General features: G+C 38.9%; 1 protein-coding gene across 3 annotated transcripts; it reads right to left on the reverse strand.

The window, feature by feature from the left end:
• Positions 1–750: 750 nt before the first annotated feature.
• PIGA (phosphatidylinositol glycan anchor biosynthesis class A) lies at positions 751–15422 on the reverse strand. 3 transcript variants are annotated; one of them, XM_080652849.1, is made up of 6 exons: positions 15362–15422; positions 13136–13213; positions 7591–7723; positions 6719–6851; positions 6339–6545; positions 751–3058 (listed from the first exon to the last, which is right to left on the reverse strand). In XM_080652849.1, the coding sequence occupies exons 2-6, from the start codon at positions 13152–13154 to the stop codon at positions 2792–2794; spliced, it is 759 nt and encodes a 252-aa protein (XP_080508975.1). In that variant the 5' UTR covers positions 13155–13213; positions 15362–15422; the 3' UTR covers positions 751–2791. The 3 variants fall into 3 exon arrangements, with proteins under 3 accessions (XP_080508975.1, XP_080508973.1, XP_080508974.1); XM_080652847.1 differs by having other exon boundaries at positions 12440–13213; positions 15362–15399; XM_080652848.1 differs by lacking the exon at positions 6339–6545 and having other exon boundaries at positions 12440–13213; positions 15362–15399.
• Between the last annotated feature and the right edge of the window lie 297 nt (positions 15423–15719).

The raw sequence follows: 15719 nt of genomic DNA on the forward strand, positions 1-15719 counted from the left end.
TTGCCAGCTCAATCCCCAGTGTGGGGCATTCAAGAGGCAGCTGATCAATGATTCTCTCTTATCATTCTCCCTCTCTCTCTCTCTCTCTCTCTCTCCCTCTCCCTTCCTCTCTGAAATCAATAAAAATATATTTTTGAAAAAATATTTCACAAAAGTAAAAACAGATCCATATCCCGATTTGGCCAAAAATAAGTTTCGAAATAAGATAAATCAAAATGTACCAATGTAGGTGACTGCTTTCCACTGCCTCCAACAAAAGGGGTTAGAGAAGTTACATTTCTATAAATAAGATCACAATTCAAATTTCTCTTAAAGTAGCATACAAGGCAAAGTTAAATTACGTAGTTCACATACAACAGTTAACAGATGTATTCATTCGTCTCATGTGGTAACTCTAGCACAGTGCAAAACAAGGATTTGTTTGGATCAGGAAACAAAGGCACAATTGAGCTTGCTAACCCATGAGCAAAAGAGAGAATGTATTCTAGGAAAAAGAGATGACAGAGTAATTCGTCATCGAAAGGATATTTTTTTTTTACTAAGAGACACAGCAACACATCAAATTGCACTGAAAAGATGACATATTATAGAATTGTACACCTGAAGCCTATATAATTTTCTTAACCAATGTCACACCAATAAGTTCAAAAAAGCATTTTCTTAACAGAAAGCATAGAAGGGAAGGGGGAGGGGAATGCTGATAAACTAGTAAATAAAATTCTGGTCATAAAAAAAGACAAACTCAGAAAATTGTGAAAATGTTATTTTCGTCTTTATTTTTCTAGGACATGTAGCATGTTTTCATAAATCAGTTTTATATGTGCTACTTTTTGTAACATCATAAGAAATACATTTTTCATAAAATCCTCATTACTGCAAATTCACTTTCAAATAAATGTAAGTAGAGGGTAGAACAATATGTTTCCACATATTGACCAGTACAACACTGACAATTTCAATGAAAGTATCCGGGAAGCCTGAAAATGATTTAGTAGAATAAGCAAATTTACTTCCATTTGTTAAAAAAAAAATAATTTTAATTTGCAAATTATATATTTTACATTCAAGAACTTTAATGCCTATGTCCATCTGAAATAAATAACAATAACGATTTTGAAAATAATATGCCAAGAAACAAAAAGAAAAGAAAAAAAGTATGCCTTTGAAAATTGCTGAATAAAATCAAATTATAGTTATAGTTATAATTTGTTATAGTTTCTCACTTTATGGTGAAGATTGGCACTGTTCATTCCACATTTATATAAGTCAGTTTCTGTGCATAAAAATCCCAATAAGATTTAATGGTTTGGGTTAGTCCATTTTTCTTTAATTAAAGAACTCCTAACTTCTAGATTTAAAAATTGCACTCTTGCATTTGTGTTTTAGTATGAAACATGAATATACTTCTTTATATCAGTGGCAACTAGTTCATAGGCATGTTAAGATACTTTTTAAAAAGTTGTGTAAATACTGTCATTTTAAAAAATCCTGTACACAATCACAATACTGCCAGAATCTATGTAGTGTACCCACACGGGCCTCTTTCTTTCCATTTCAGTCCTTTATCACAAAAACTTATTCGAAGGAGTTCAGTAAGACACACCATGTGGATAATTTGGGGTTTTAAAACCCATGGCTCTGGGCAACAATTACAGTTAACAACGCATCCATCCACAAAGAGACTTGTATTCCTTAAATTTTCAGACTCAATTCACCAGGAAAAAACATTCTAGGGTAAAGACTTTTTTTTTGCACACTGACAATACTTATCAGGTATCAGCTAGGCCACAAGTGAAGGGAAGTGACTTCTCCCAAAGGTACAGGGTAGCAGCTGAGTTTGAGATGGCACATCTCATACATTCTGCTCGGAACATGTGAAGGCATTTACAGAGAACTAAATTATGCACTGAAAGATGTGGAGGGTTTGTCTCTGCACTATCATCAACAGTGGTATCGGTCCCTAGTAATTAAAAAGCAAACAGCATTTTCATAAACGCAACTGAAAATGAAGGCTCTACCTAGAAGAATGCACACAGCAGGATCAAAGTACTCAGAGCATGTCGGCAACTGTTTCGTGGCATTAAAAGCATGAGCATTTTTGGCATGTTGGATGGTTTACCATTTCATGTCAAGTGACTCCAATGAAGTGAGCCATTTGAGTGGTAAACAGTGAAAGCACCCTGGTCGTTCAGGGCAAAAAGTGTCTAGTTCAATGTTCTACACATAATAGGCGCTTAAAGCAGGCTAGTAACTGACAGACCTTCTTATTCAAGAAACCTGCTGATAATATATAACACTTACTGAGTTTTCCCCATAAAAGGTCAAGAACATGACTTACGTATCTAATAAAGTTGCATGGACGTGACTTAAAATAGTTCATAGTGTTGTTGTACTTCCCTAAAGGAAACTTGTAAACATCGGGTGAATATCTAATTAATGGCAGGACATTTAAATTGGCCAAAAGAAAAAAATGCCCAGAAAACATTTGGCCCTTCAGCACCCAAAGCTCCCAAAATATGTGAAAACATTTCTGCTAGAAGGATTTCAGAAATCTGAAAAATATCATACCTGAGTGACTTAAATAAGTTCTCTCTTAAATTTTAAATAAGTGCAAGGAGTTTCTACACTCAGGAATTGCATAAGTTATCTTTCCTCAAAGTAAAACATTGAATGATATAGAGGTAGCACAACTTACTAAATTAACTTTAAAAAAGGGAAAAAGCAAGGTTATTTTCAATAGGCTTAATAGCACTGTTACAAATATTTAAAATCTTCCAATCTAGGCTTTCTTCTACCTGGTTTTGGACATTTCATTATTCCTGCCCCGTTTTCTACTATAAGGATATTGATTAGTCCAGGCACCCTTTGGTCCTGTGGCATCGATTGCCACATCAATGAGAGAATCTGGAGTCATCCATCTCAGGAAAGTGAGGAAGAGGAAGTTGAATACGGCCAACAAAGCAAAAATGCAGCCTGTTACTGGGCCGCAGTGAGACATGAGTCTGTCCAGTCGTTTTTCCATTGGTAACACAGTTTCTCCTGCCACACGATTGTACACCTGGTGGAAGAGAGGCCAAGAATGAGCACTGTGATCTAAAATAAACAATGACCAGGAATGCTTTTATAGAAATAAACAGAAGTCGCTTACATTTCGCTGCTGTTGTTATAGAAATGATGTAGTTCATGATATTCATTACAGTAATTTATTGCCTTTTAATTCAACACTCAGGGAGTGCTTATTCTGGACAAAAATACCAGGCTAGATCCCATGTGATACAAAGACAGATATGCCACAGCTCCTGTCTCCCAGGGGATCACCATCAATTTTAACCCAACTATGAGAATTCTGAAGTCCCGAGAGGTTGGAACTGCTCTTCAGGTCACCTCTGTGGAGGCCATATTTAATTCAGCAGTGACTCCCTGAAGCAGGGCTGGCCTTCTAATCCTTGGCTTGGCTGAGAAGCTCTTTCCACTATCTGGTAGACACCAACCACAATCAGAGAGTGACAATCTAGTGTGCTTCTTTCTGGGTACAGAGTGGCTCTTCTTTCAACAGCTGCATGAGGCTTGCTGCTGAGCACAGAGGGTAAGAATATACAGAAACATTTCATGGATTCCAAATAAAAGAAGGGGAAAAGAGATGGGGAGAAATCTTAGTAGATGGTATAGGTCAGGGGTGGGGAACCTTTTTTTCTGTCAAGAGCCATTTGGATATTTATAACATCATTTGCTTAATATAACTTAATATAAATTTATGTTGCTATAAAAAAAAGTTCCTAGATTTACTGAATTTCAAGTCCCACCTGCAGTTGCCTTGGCAGAGCCAAACCAAATGATTTCTCAGGCTTTATACGGCCCGTGGGCCAGATTTCCGCCCCCGCCCCCCTTCCCCTTGGTATAGGTCAAACACTGGCAAAGAAAACAAAGTTTATTGCTGAGAATTGATAGTAGGTGGCTTGCTTTTTCAATCATTAAGCACTAAACTTGGAAATATTTTTAAAAAAACACACAAAGATCTTTAAACATACTTATTTGAACACATCAAATGGGCCAGCATTAATTTTAATCATATTTGACCATTAGTTGTGCTCCTTCTCATGTATCAATGAGATCTGTAAAGAATCTCCTTCTGAACTCAAGAAAATTATGATGTGCAGTACAAATTCTGTAGGCCAATGGCCTTTGAAAGACACGGGATGTTTCATGTAGCTCTTCTACCCCAAGGACATTTAGAATACTTTTGAATCAGAATTATGTTGCGAATTATACTGAGAATGGTGAAATCACAACTGTTCAATTTTCTAAAAAGCAGTTAAACTAAGGAGGAGTTGAAAGGGATCAAAATGTCCTGTGTGGCACAGGTAGAATTAAAAGAGCAACCACAAACTGACCTGTGTGTTCACCTTTATTTCTAGGTCAATTAATTCATGATCATAAGCTACAAAGTAATTTACTACTATGAAGAGAATAATAGGTTAATCCATTATAGACAAGGACTAACTTTGTTTTCTGAATATACTATAAATCATCATAGAGTATAAAACAGAGAAAATTCAGATGTTTCACTATTACTTTAAGCAAAACTAAAAGAAAATATGTGGTTAAAAATAATAATAATTAGCTCCTTTAATATATGCTGACATATTGTCACCAGAGATCTTTGCCCCAAACTTAATACCTACAGTAGCTCAGACTTCTGAGGTTTACATGATGTGATCAAGAAAGTGAAGTCACAACTTACAGAGCCATGGTTACCAAGCAAAGCAGAGTCTCACTGAAAAAAAAAATGTCTAACCAAATATCCCTGCCAACCATCCCCCAAAATTCCACCTCTGCTCCTAAAGGGTCATAATAGAATCAAGGGAGTGGCTGGGGCGGAGGGAGGCAGGGTGGCAGAAGGTTGGAATGAACAGCTCCTGAAAAGGCTTCCTAGGTGTTTCTGACATATATTCCTGGCAGGTAATCAGTGCTACACTCCAACCTCCAAAGGAAAAAGGCCGTTATTTCAGATGGGTAGAGATACTGCAAAACTCCTAGAAGGTGAGAGTGTCTCAAAGACATTTCAGTCAAAACTGTTAACTCAGCCCGGCTGGCGTGGCTCAGTGGTTGAGTGTCGACCCATGAACCAGGAGGTCAGGATTTGATCCCAGGTCGGGCACATGCTCAGGTTTCCGGCTCCATCCCCAGAAGAAGGTGTGCAGGAGGCAGCCAATTGATGATTCTCTCTCATTATTGATGTTTCTATCTCCCTCTCCTCTCCGAAATCAATAAAAATATATATATTTTTCAAAACTGTTAACTCAAATATCTCACATTTCAATGGAAAATGTATATGACAATTTTTAGAGATAAAAGCACTTATATTCAAATATGAGTTCATCTTATGTACGGGGATTTATAAATTAAACCAGATAAGAGAGGCATACAGTAAAGAGCTATTCTGCCCACTCGGCTGCTCCATCTTGCTCTCTATTCTGGCTAGAAACTAGCTGCTCCACTGAGTACAGTGAGAGCATAAAGCACTCGTCTAAACTACTGTCTCCTCCATGCTCCCAACTGACTGAGCTCCTGGTTCACAATTTCTATATACTAAGAAGCAGAGTGTTTCCTCCAGTGTATTACGTGGGAATAAGAGGCATGAAGCAGACGAAGTAATGAGAGCAAACAAAGGACAAAACCGAGTGGAATAAGTGAAGTCCCTAACTTGAAACCAGGAAGCATTTCCCACAATCACACTCTCCCACCTGAGGGCATTAATCTATGTCATGTACCTATCCTTCTGGAAATTCTCTATTACTGCTTTTCCTGTGTGATCATACTGCTGACATTTGTCATGTGCATTTTGAATTCTAACTTATTATGTTCTCAATCAGCCCAAAGCTGAAAAAATCCTTTTCCTGTAGAAAATCACAGTAGTTAGCAAAAGCAACACAAGTGTTTTAGGAAATAGCCTGAATTAAATATTTGCAAGTTATAGAGTTGCTGCAACCAGACTAAGTAAAACCATATATTTAGAATACTTTAGTATTCTAAACAGCCTCAAGAAAACACCTTACAATAGATTTTAATATTACTTCTGCCTCTAACAGCTGTGACTTCCAGAAAATTAAGTGTAGATGGCATTACTACTACTTTCAGATGTCAACTGCAATGATTTGACAAGAAACATAAATATACCAAAAGTACACAGTTCACTTCTTTTCATTTGGGAGAGACTTCATAAACGTAAGCAATAGAACAAAAATGGTAAACCTGTACAAGAAAAAGCCAACGTGTACATGAAACTTCAGGAATTCAGACACAATCTTCAAAAACCCTTTTCTGGGCAAGTGACATACTTTTTCCGTTCTCTCCGCAACATTCCTCCAGGTGTAGAAAGTCTTTACTACGTTATGGATTTTTTCTGGAGCTGGCAATACTCCAGACTTCAGTTGGGAAATAGCTCTTTCCAATCCCTCACACAACGATTTTACAGAAGGCTCGCATAAAATAATAAGATTTTCTGGAAGTACTTCGGGAATTCCACCAACCCTGGTACTTACAACCTTAAAAAGGAAAAGAAAAAAGAAAAAAAAAACAACAAAACATTGTCCAGCACAATTCACATCTCAGGAAAATAAGCAAAACCAACTTAAAAAATTACTACAGAATGCGTCTGATTAGTTTTCAACATACATGCACAGAAATCCCAATAATGTAAGCCCTCAAAGCTTTTTACCTGTAAACCACAACTGGCTGCTTCCACAATGGCCATGCAGAATGCTTCAGTAAGGGAAGTATTAAGAAAAATATGTCCTTGAACTAAGACATTTCTAACATCCTTGTGTTCTAAGGCTCCCAAGAGACGCACTCTGATTTTTGAAATGAGAGAAGAAAGAGGACAGTGAAAATCATGCTATGGACGAAAGAAATGTAATTTATAAGCCAAGAGTGCTATTCATATTATACTCAGACTTTTACTGGTCCTAATGCTTTCCACCACAAAAAATTAATATTGCCAAACTCCGATCTAAAAGGAAGTTTTATTAAGCTGTTTACAAACAGCTTACATAATTCTCACTTTCATCACACATCAAATTTTATCATTTCCAAAGTGAGTTTGCATTTAATGGAAATATTAATACTTTAAGGAGTAAATGTTAATGTCATTTCTAAACAGGAGAACATCCCCTTTAAACTGATGTTTCAAAGGCACACCCCTCGCTGGTATCCAAGTTACTGAGGAAGAGAAATGTTCACATTTGTATGTACAGAGGAACTGACATGATTTGGGCCATGCTATGTATTTATTTTTTTAAATATTTCTCTCTTAAATACGGCTTGAACATCTCTTTGTGCCTTCCAGAATGCTTCCAATCACTGTCCCGTAAAGTCAAGTAATACTGGGCTAACAACAACAACAACAAAATGTGAATTCTTTAATTAGGGTTTCCCATTTTATATATGTATTTTTTTAAAAATAGGCCTTGTACTACATTTTACATCAAATATATGTAGGAAAAGCAGCCCACTTAATGCAAGCATGTAGCCAAAACCCAATTTAGGTCACTGATATTTTCACACCCAAGACAATATGGAAGCCATCAATACCTGTCATGTAGCTGGTATCTTTCCCGTACTTCTTCCAAAATTATTCTCTTTGGCCCCTCTCCCCCAATTATGAAATTTAAATCTTGGTATTTCTGACAGAGTTCAGGTATTATACCACTAAGCAAATCGGTGCCTGGAAATAAAAAATAAAGTTAAATGTTGGAGATATTAATATTTAAACTTTTTTTAAAAATCATCAGAACTACTGCGAATCCACCCACTTTGAGAAGTATTAGCTATGCCCTCCTTATGTAGAGAAATGAATCTCTTAACCCTTTCCTGGGAGGGTAGAATCATTCAAAAACTGCCAGAAGTCCCCCAAGAGTTGCAATTCTTAAAGATACACACACCGGCATCCATTGTTACCTTCCATACATCCATATGTGTACTATTCTGTTTTCATTTCAATATAATGTTCACTTGTGTTATACATTGCTCATTCATAGAAAAGGTATTTGAGGTAGCTAACATTTGAGTTCAAGTTTTCTGCAGAGCAGGACAGCTGACTGGAGATCTAGACCTTGTGCCAGCCTTTTAACAAGCAAGGTCTTTGATGATGGGAAAGATTCATGATACAGAATATTAAGAGGCCTGTGTATGTAAAGTCCAAGGTCTCTTTCCTCTATGAAGTTCTACTACCTATGATTCCACTTCCTGACACAGGAAAGTGATAAGCAACAAAGTATAACTGCTGTCTTCACTTTGTGCAGAATGCAATTTATACAGAGGATTCTGCAGTGAATACTATGGTATTAGCAAAATTTAAAAGAATAGTCCATCCAAGCCCGCTATAGCCCACTTCCCCAAAGGAGGGTAAGTGAAGGTGGCAGGACCCATCAGCCAGGCCATTACATTCCAGAGAACAGAAGTGTGCATCTTTGTTCTTTTTTTTTCTAATGAAACATCTACACTAATAAGAGAAAGATGCAAATTGACCGTACCTTTGTGACGCCCACCAGCCAATCAGGAGTGGGTATGCAAATTAACCCAACAAAGATGGAAGTTTAATTTGCATACACAGGTGTCCCACACCACCCTAGCTGCTTGGGCCTCTGGGCAGCGTGGGAAGGCGGAAAGGCAGCTCAGGGCCCGAGCAAAGGCAGAAAGGCAGCTCCAGGCCGGAGCGAAGTTGGTGTCGGCAGCCAGGTGAAGGAAGGCCCTTTCTTGCATGAATCTTCGTGCATCGGGCCTCTAGTTTTTCTTATAATATGTAAATACAACCTCAGGTATGTGAAGCAATAAAATAAATCATGCCCTACTAGTCTGAAAGTGGCTATCCAAAGTGATAGCAATGTTGACACTATTTGAGAAATTAACTCATTAACAATTACGAATTGTACACAAAGTAAAAATGCAAAACAACCCAGGTAGCTTATTAATTTAAGAAATGCATACATACACACATACACACGAGAATCGCACTATCAATCTCCCCAAATATAAGCAGATCAATTATAAAAAAGATGTTGGGAGATATACAGGGTATCCCCCCCAAAAAAATGTATACACACTTTAACAGATGATACATCGCTCAATTTTAAAAATGAAATGTATTTTAATAAACACTGCCCTTATAATTATTCAAAGTGTGTGTATACACTTTTTGAGACACCCTATAAATATGTCATTTTTATTAAGTAATTCAAAATAGGACTTAAGTACACTCTGCTAGTATTTTCAAAATGATTGAACTAGCAAACATAAATTCACATGTGGTTTTTCTGAATTATGAAGGCTTCTCATTAAAATCTGAGCTATCTTTGTTTCAAGTCTATTACCAAATCTATCAATTGGATTTCCAGATGAACAAGAAAGTGGCTTAATGACTTTTAACATTTAGCCTCCTATAATTCTTTCATGTTATTTCTTTTTCCCCACTCTCCCTTCTAATACAAATGTTAAAAACCCATTCTTTAAGCAAAAACAAACACATATAGAGTAATAATCGTAATTACTGATAATAGCTAACATTTACTGAGTGCTTTGTCAGGCAATATACTTTAAATATATTATGTCATTTACTCCTGACAATTGCCTTATAAGAAATGGAACTGATTAATATTGTCAATTATCCATAATATTATTCTAAGAATAAAAGGTTTTCCCCTACAATAAAGTATGTTCTGGTGCCTCTAAGAGTGGAACATACAAAAGGACTTTCAATCTCCAGTTACCCAAAATGGACAAGGAAAAGTCCTGATTCGAACTGTCTTACAGATCAATCTAACAATATTTTAAAGAATCTTCTGAACCTATACTTAAGATAATGGTGGCTGGGCCAGGGTGGAGGAAACGGACCTTAACCCAGGAAGAGCTGAACTCATGTTTGTCATCTGTTACTTACTGTGTAACCTGAGCGAATTACTTACCCTCTCTGAGACTGTCTGTTACATGCACATAACAGATACCCTACAGCTGCTGGGAGGGTCAAGTGAAGCAGTGTACCATGCACAGGCTTTATCAACTGCAGAACATAAACATAAGCTGTCATTACCACTGTCAGCAGAAGTGGGTTGTGCCTGCACATTTGCAGCAGTACTGTGAACCCTCACTGAGCAAAAAGAAAAGAGGGAAGAAGCCAGCCAGAGGGTGGTAAGAATTTTGATTTCTCCTGTTCCTTACTTAATACATTCCGGTGGACCTTTGATATCTGGTCCAAATGAACACCTAAGGAGATTAATTTGTTAATCATTGATGGACCATTAATAGAACTGCTCACTTCTGGGCTACAGAATGTTAATCTTTGCATGATGTCTAGCATATGGAAAGGGTTCGATAAGTGTTTAAGTTATTGAATTGAGAACAGGAAAGGCTATAACCTCACCCTGTTGGTAGTTATCTCAGCTTATTAAAATACCATAACTAGTGAATCCATGTAACAAGTTTAATCATTATATAGTTAATTTTGCTCTGATCCTCAATCATGCATGCATCATACTTCCTTAGCTAGCTCTCCCACAAAGATATACTATTTGATTAAAAAACATCGTAAACACATTTTCTAAGTTACAACAAACACATCAGCAATATCAGAATCCAGAATGCTGGTCAACTACATCTTCTTGGTTAGAGGATGACAGCATCTCATTGCTTTTAACCCAGAAAAAGCAGTTCAGTAAGTTTTCTCACCAACCTCTCTTAAGAGCCTGACCAACCACGGTTCTCTATGACAACGGCCCTAGTGCATCTGTACACTTCTGATCCCACCACTAACCTTAACACTTACCAAGAATCAGCGGTGTGGTCCCCAGATCTGTTTGATGCCAGTTGCACTTGTTACTATGTTTGGTAATTTAATTAAAAGCACTGAAACTGACAAAATGAGTTTCTATGAAACTAAGCTGAACAGTTTGAAGAATAAAGTCACAGGAAAAAGCTCTTGTCATATTAGGGGGTATCCTAAACCACTATATAAAATCAAAAACAAATGAACATCTGGAAGCACGTTACTTCATATGCCTTTGGGTTCTCACCCCATTTAAAAGAAACCAAACTGGCAATTGTAAACGATGCTTTTTGAACATAACTGTGCAGGGAAAATGATGCAGCTAAAATCAGTGGACCTGTACTCTTAAGCCTGAAGGCCTACATCAAACTATTGGTATTTCAGTGCACATTAATAATATTTGGAGTTGAACTCAAATATTTAAGGGGAGGTTATATATTATCTTTTTAATGATTCCCTACTTTAATTCTGATTACTAGATAGGTTTTCAAAGAGCATCCAGAAAACCATTTATGTTTGGATTAACCAGACTGTTTCAGACAGTAAATGAGGCTCTACAAATTCTATTGCAGGGACATGAAGTGCTGCAGAGGCACTAAAAAAGTCCTTCTTGATAACAACGAACACTCATCAAGTAAAACTGGGCTAAGTGCTTCATAGGAACCATCAATGAATTCTCACATGAGTCCCACTGTTACCCAAATTACACAAATGAAAACACTGAGACTCAGAGATGGTTTGTAGCTTGTCCTCCGTCACACAGTGGGACAGCACTAGTACTTTCCTTCATCACTTACCTGACAATATGTCACTAACGTCTTATCTATGATTAAATGCAATACAAAACAGTAATGGCAGAACAAGCTCAATGATTTTGAAGATATGCATAAAAAAGACAGGAAAGCTACCAATTAAAATATTCACTATAGTCATCCCTGAATAGTATAGTAACGGTTGATTTTAGTTTTCACTTTTGTGCTTTTCTTAGTTTTCAAAATACCTGCGAAGACATTATTTTTGCAATTAGAAATTGGAGGTGGTCCCAGCCCTGTACTTCTTACTGCATGCCCAGGGCTGTTTTAACGTTTAAAAAAACCTGATCCGGGTACAGCCAGTGTGGTTCAATGGTTGAGCGTCGACCTATGAACCAAGAGGTCATGGTTCGATTCCTGGTCAGGGTACATGCCGGAGCTATGGACTCGATCCCTAGTAGGGTGCATGCAGGAGGCAGCCGTTCAATGATTCTCTCTCATCATTGATGTTTCCACCTCTCTATCCCTCTCCCTTCCTCTCGCTGAAATCAATAAAAACATATTTTAAAAAATAAAATTATTAAAGACCTGATCCTGATCTGTTAAACAGCATCAGGTTGGTTTTATTTTTAAGTAACTATTAAAATACCAAAGGTGGAGGGGGGAGGGGAAGGCAGCATTCACCACTGTTCCAAAACTTTCTGAATATATAAAACAATATTCAACCTTTCTTTGCTATATTTAATGCAGTAGTCATAAAACCATAAAACAAAATAAAAAGCCAAACAATCATCATCAACAAGTATTCAACAGCTTTCTATAAGAAAAAAGTCTGTGCAGTGCGACTGCAGCTTTTGTTTCATTTCATTACCTTTTCTGTAAACAAGTCTGCTGACAATAACAATAGTTATGCTATCATGCCTTCTAAATGGCTCTGGAGTGAAGTCAGTAGGATCTACAGCATTAGGAATGACGGACACTATTTCAGGATTCAGTGCTGCTCTTAGCACAGTGTTTTCCTTACTAGTGTAAGAGACACAAATTATGTGGTTTGTGTCACAAAGAGATACAGTTAGAAGCTTGTTTGTAAGCACCGAACTGACATCAGCAAATCCAAAAAGGGAATGGTCCGTGAAGACTGTACGGAGCCCCATTGTCTTGGCGTGGAAGAGGGCGTCATGGGCCATGGCAGAAAAGGAACTATGTGAGTGGATTATGGTGACTCTCTCTCGAACAAATATGTACCTGAGCAAAGGCAGACTGTGAAAGAGGGTTGTGGCTGTAGATTGGTTGTACATAACTTTCAGAGGCAAGTAATAGACTTTGAGGCCTTTAGTGAGGTAACGGATGCCTTTTCGATTTCCGTAAGCATGGGTGACAATTATGACTTTGTGTCCTCTTTCAATCAGGCACTGAGAGAGCTGGTAAATGTGGCTTTCCACGCCTCCCATATTTGGGTAGAAAAAGTCCGACACCATGCATATATTATGAGTATGAGTTCTACATGTGAAAAGACTTCCAGGGATAACAGGGTAAAGCGCAGCTGAGGGACCATGGCCATGCCCACCTCCTCCTCGATAGGCCATGCTGAGAGTTTAGGCATTAGTCCTTTACAGCAACCCAGTTAAGATATGTAATTTAGTACCTGAAAAAGAGGAAAACAGGATCTCAGCTCAGAGAACTGCATTCTACATCCCTGGCTTTAATATTCATGTAAATTTGCTAGCTTTCCCCCTAGAAATAAAACAAAGCATATCATGAATTTACTCATTTGGAATTTGCCAGCTTAGCATTTGCTATGTGCCATACAACTAAACTACATCCTGCAATGTCTTTCTATCTTAATTTCGCTTTAAAAAGACTGCTACACATAATTTCAAAAAAAATCATTTATTCCACCATCCTATGTAATAATTTGCCATGCTAACAAACCAGTTCACTCCAATGATTACATATTAGGGTTCTTTACAGAAATAAGGTGTCAACCCCACTCGAGAACTTAGCCACTGATTCAATGAATCTCATAAAGTTCTGCTAGTCTGACCTTTGTGTGGTTCACACTAAAATATACCTGGAGCTGGAGCTGGAGATGTCTTTTTGAGAGCAGTTTTTGCAAGTGCCACAGGTAGCACATGCTGCAGACATCCACTTTTCTCCTTCTGTACTCAGGGATGGTGATCAACAACTCCCTTCATATTAAACTTCCTTTCAGTTACAGGGGCCTTTCTGCCACAAGTGTCCCTCCCTTCAGTTTGGAGTCTGAAGATAAAAGACTGAACTAGAGCCCGACTGGTGTGGCTCCGTGGTTGAGCAACAACCTATGAACCAGGAGGTCACGGTTCGATTCCCCGTCAGGGCATGCCTGGGTTGCAGACTTGATCCCCAGTGTGGGGTGTGCAGGAGGCAGCTGATCCATGATTCTTTCTCATCATGGATGTTTCTCTCTCTTCCTCGCCCTCCTCTCTGAAATCAATAAAAATATATTTTAAAAAAGACTATAGAGATTGGCTGAATCTGGGACCATTTTCTACATCTAAAGTAGGAAATGTTTATCTCAGGGGAATCCTAGATTCGTATCAGTGCAAAATACCCACTCAAATACTCAGTACTATTACAGACTTTTAGACTTTTAAAGCCAGAGTATTGGAAACCTACTGAAACTCTCCCTCAGCTTCACAAATGAGATTTCCGTGCTCCCAGAAACTCAACTATACGAAATGGGAAGCCATCCTAACCGTCTAGCTTTCCAGTTTCACCTGAACGTTCATAAAATGCAAATTAACTGCAGGTGTAAAGTCTTATCTATTCTCTCCAACAAATGAACCTATATTTTAAATATAAGGTGTCCCAAAAATGTATACACACACTTTGAGTAATTATAAAGGCACTGTTTATTAAAATACATTTCATTTTCAAAATTGAGCTATCAGCTCTTAAAGTGTGAATACATTTTTTGGGACACTTTGTATAGTCTCAGAAATACTGTGTGTTTGTTGACGGGAATTTACCAATTATGATTCAATATTATCAAATACTGAGATTCTTCAAGTTTGTACTTTTAAGTGGCTTCACCAACATTTTAATTGTGGTTTGTCACCTAAATCCGAATTTCAAGTTCAAGTCAATTTAAAAAAGATTAATGATAACGAAAACAGTGAGTAATGAGCCAAAAGATACCAGTTTTTCATCAACCTCCGATGTTCTGTGGGGAGTCTGCCTACTTCCATCCGGTTCCACCTAAACAGCTTTATGGTGTAAAAGCTCAACAACCGGTACATTCACAAAATCTTAGATTTTAAAGCTAAGGAGAGGCGAACACCTCTTACTCTACAAATGAAAAGCCAGATAAGTTGAGCGGTTTGTCCAGGGTCCCCATCTAGCCACTTAAGTGGCAAAGGCGAGATAGCCATCAAGTCTCTACGCTGGCCGAGGAGTCCCTGGCCAGTCATTAGCAGCAGAGGTTCCCAAGGAGCCTTAGGGAGACCCAGCGGGGGCTTGGGGTCAAGAGGACGGGGCTTCCACCCACTCCCGGGTACTGCCCCGGCTCTATTCACTGAGAGGACACTGGGGAGCGCCAGTGTCAAGGAAGGGAAGACCCAGCTGCACTAAATCTGCCCCAGCGAGTCCTCAGCCCTACTGGAATACAGAGACCCTCGCCCCGGACTCCCGAGCCACAAGCCGGGCCGGCCCGGCCCCGCCCCTCCACGGCCAGCCAAGCTCCCACGGGGGCAGTCCTGTCCCCCCCGGGAAGCGGCGGAGAGTGCCAGCAAGAGGAGGTCAGACGCGCACTTACCGGCGAGTCCTATGGCCGCCAGTGTCCGGACCTCCCGCGGCAGCAGCTGGAGTCCCACCCCTCTGCTCCCCAACACCAATCCTGGGCGTCCGCGCCCGAGCACCGCGCCCCCGAAGCAGCCAATGACAAAGAGGCGCTGGAATCACGTGCAGGATCGGCGCTCAGACCCCACTCCTCCGCTTGGGCTGTAACTTCAGCGCGCATGCGCATGTCTCCACAAAGTTATGGAAGAATTGTTGGCTCCGTATTGAAAGCAGTAATCGTTGGTTTAACCTTTCATATGAATACCTAATGTCGCGAATCTATAAAAATCGGCCGTGGCGTCTTGTTGCACAAGCAGTCCTCCAGGGCCCCTCCG

Source organism: Plecotus auritus (genome assembly GCF_963455305.1).
Source record: "Plecotus auritus genome assembly, chromosome: X".
NCBI classification, from domain to species: Eukaryota; Metazoa; Chordata; class Mammalia; order Chiroptera; family Vespertilionidae; genus Plecotus; species Plecotus auritus.

What these genes read in the sequence shown, in the direction of transcription:
- PIGA (XM_080652847.1), bottom strand. Translation starts at nt 13,154, where the DNA reads ATGGCCTATCGAGGAGGAGGTGGGCATGGCCATGGTCCCTCAGCTGCG. An exon ending in CAGACTTGTTTACAGAAAAG is followed by an intron (nt 7,724 to 12,439) that starts GTAATGAAATGA and finishes TTTTATTTCCAG; the next exon opens with GCACCGATTTGCTTAGTGGT. An exon ending in TTGCGGAGAGAACGGAAAAA is followed by an intron (nt 3,059 to 6,338) that starts GTATGTCACTTG and finishes CTCTTCCACCAG; the next exon opens with GTGTACAATCGTGTGGCAGG.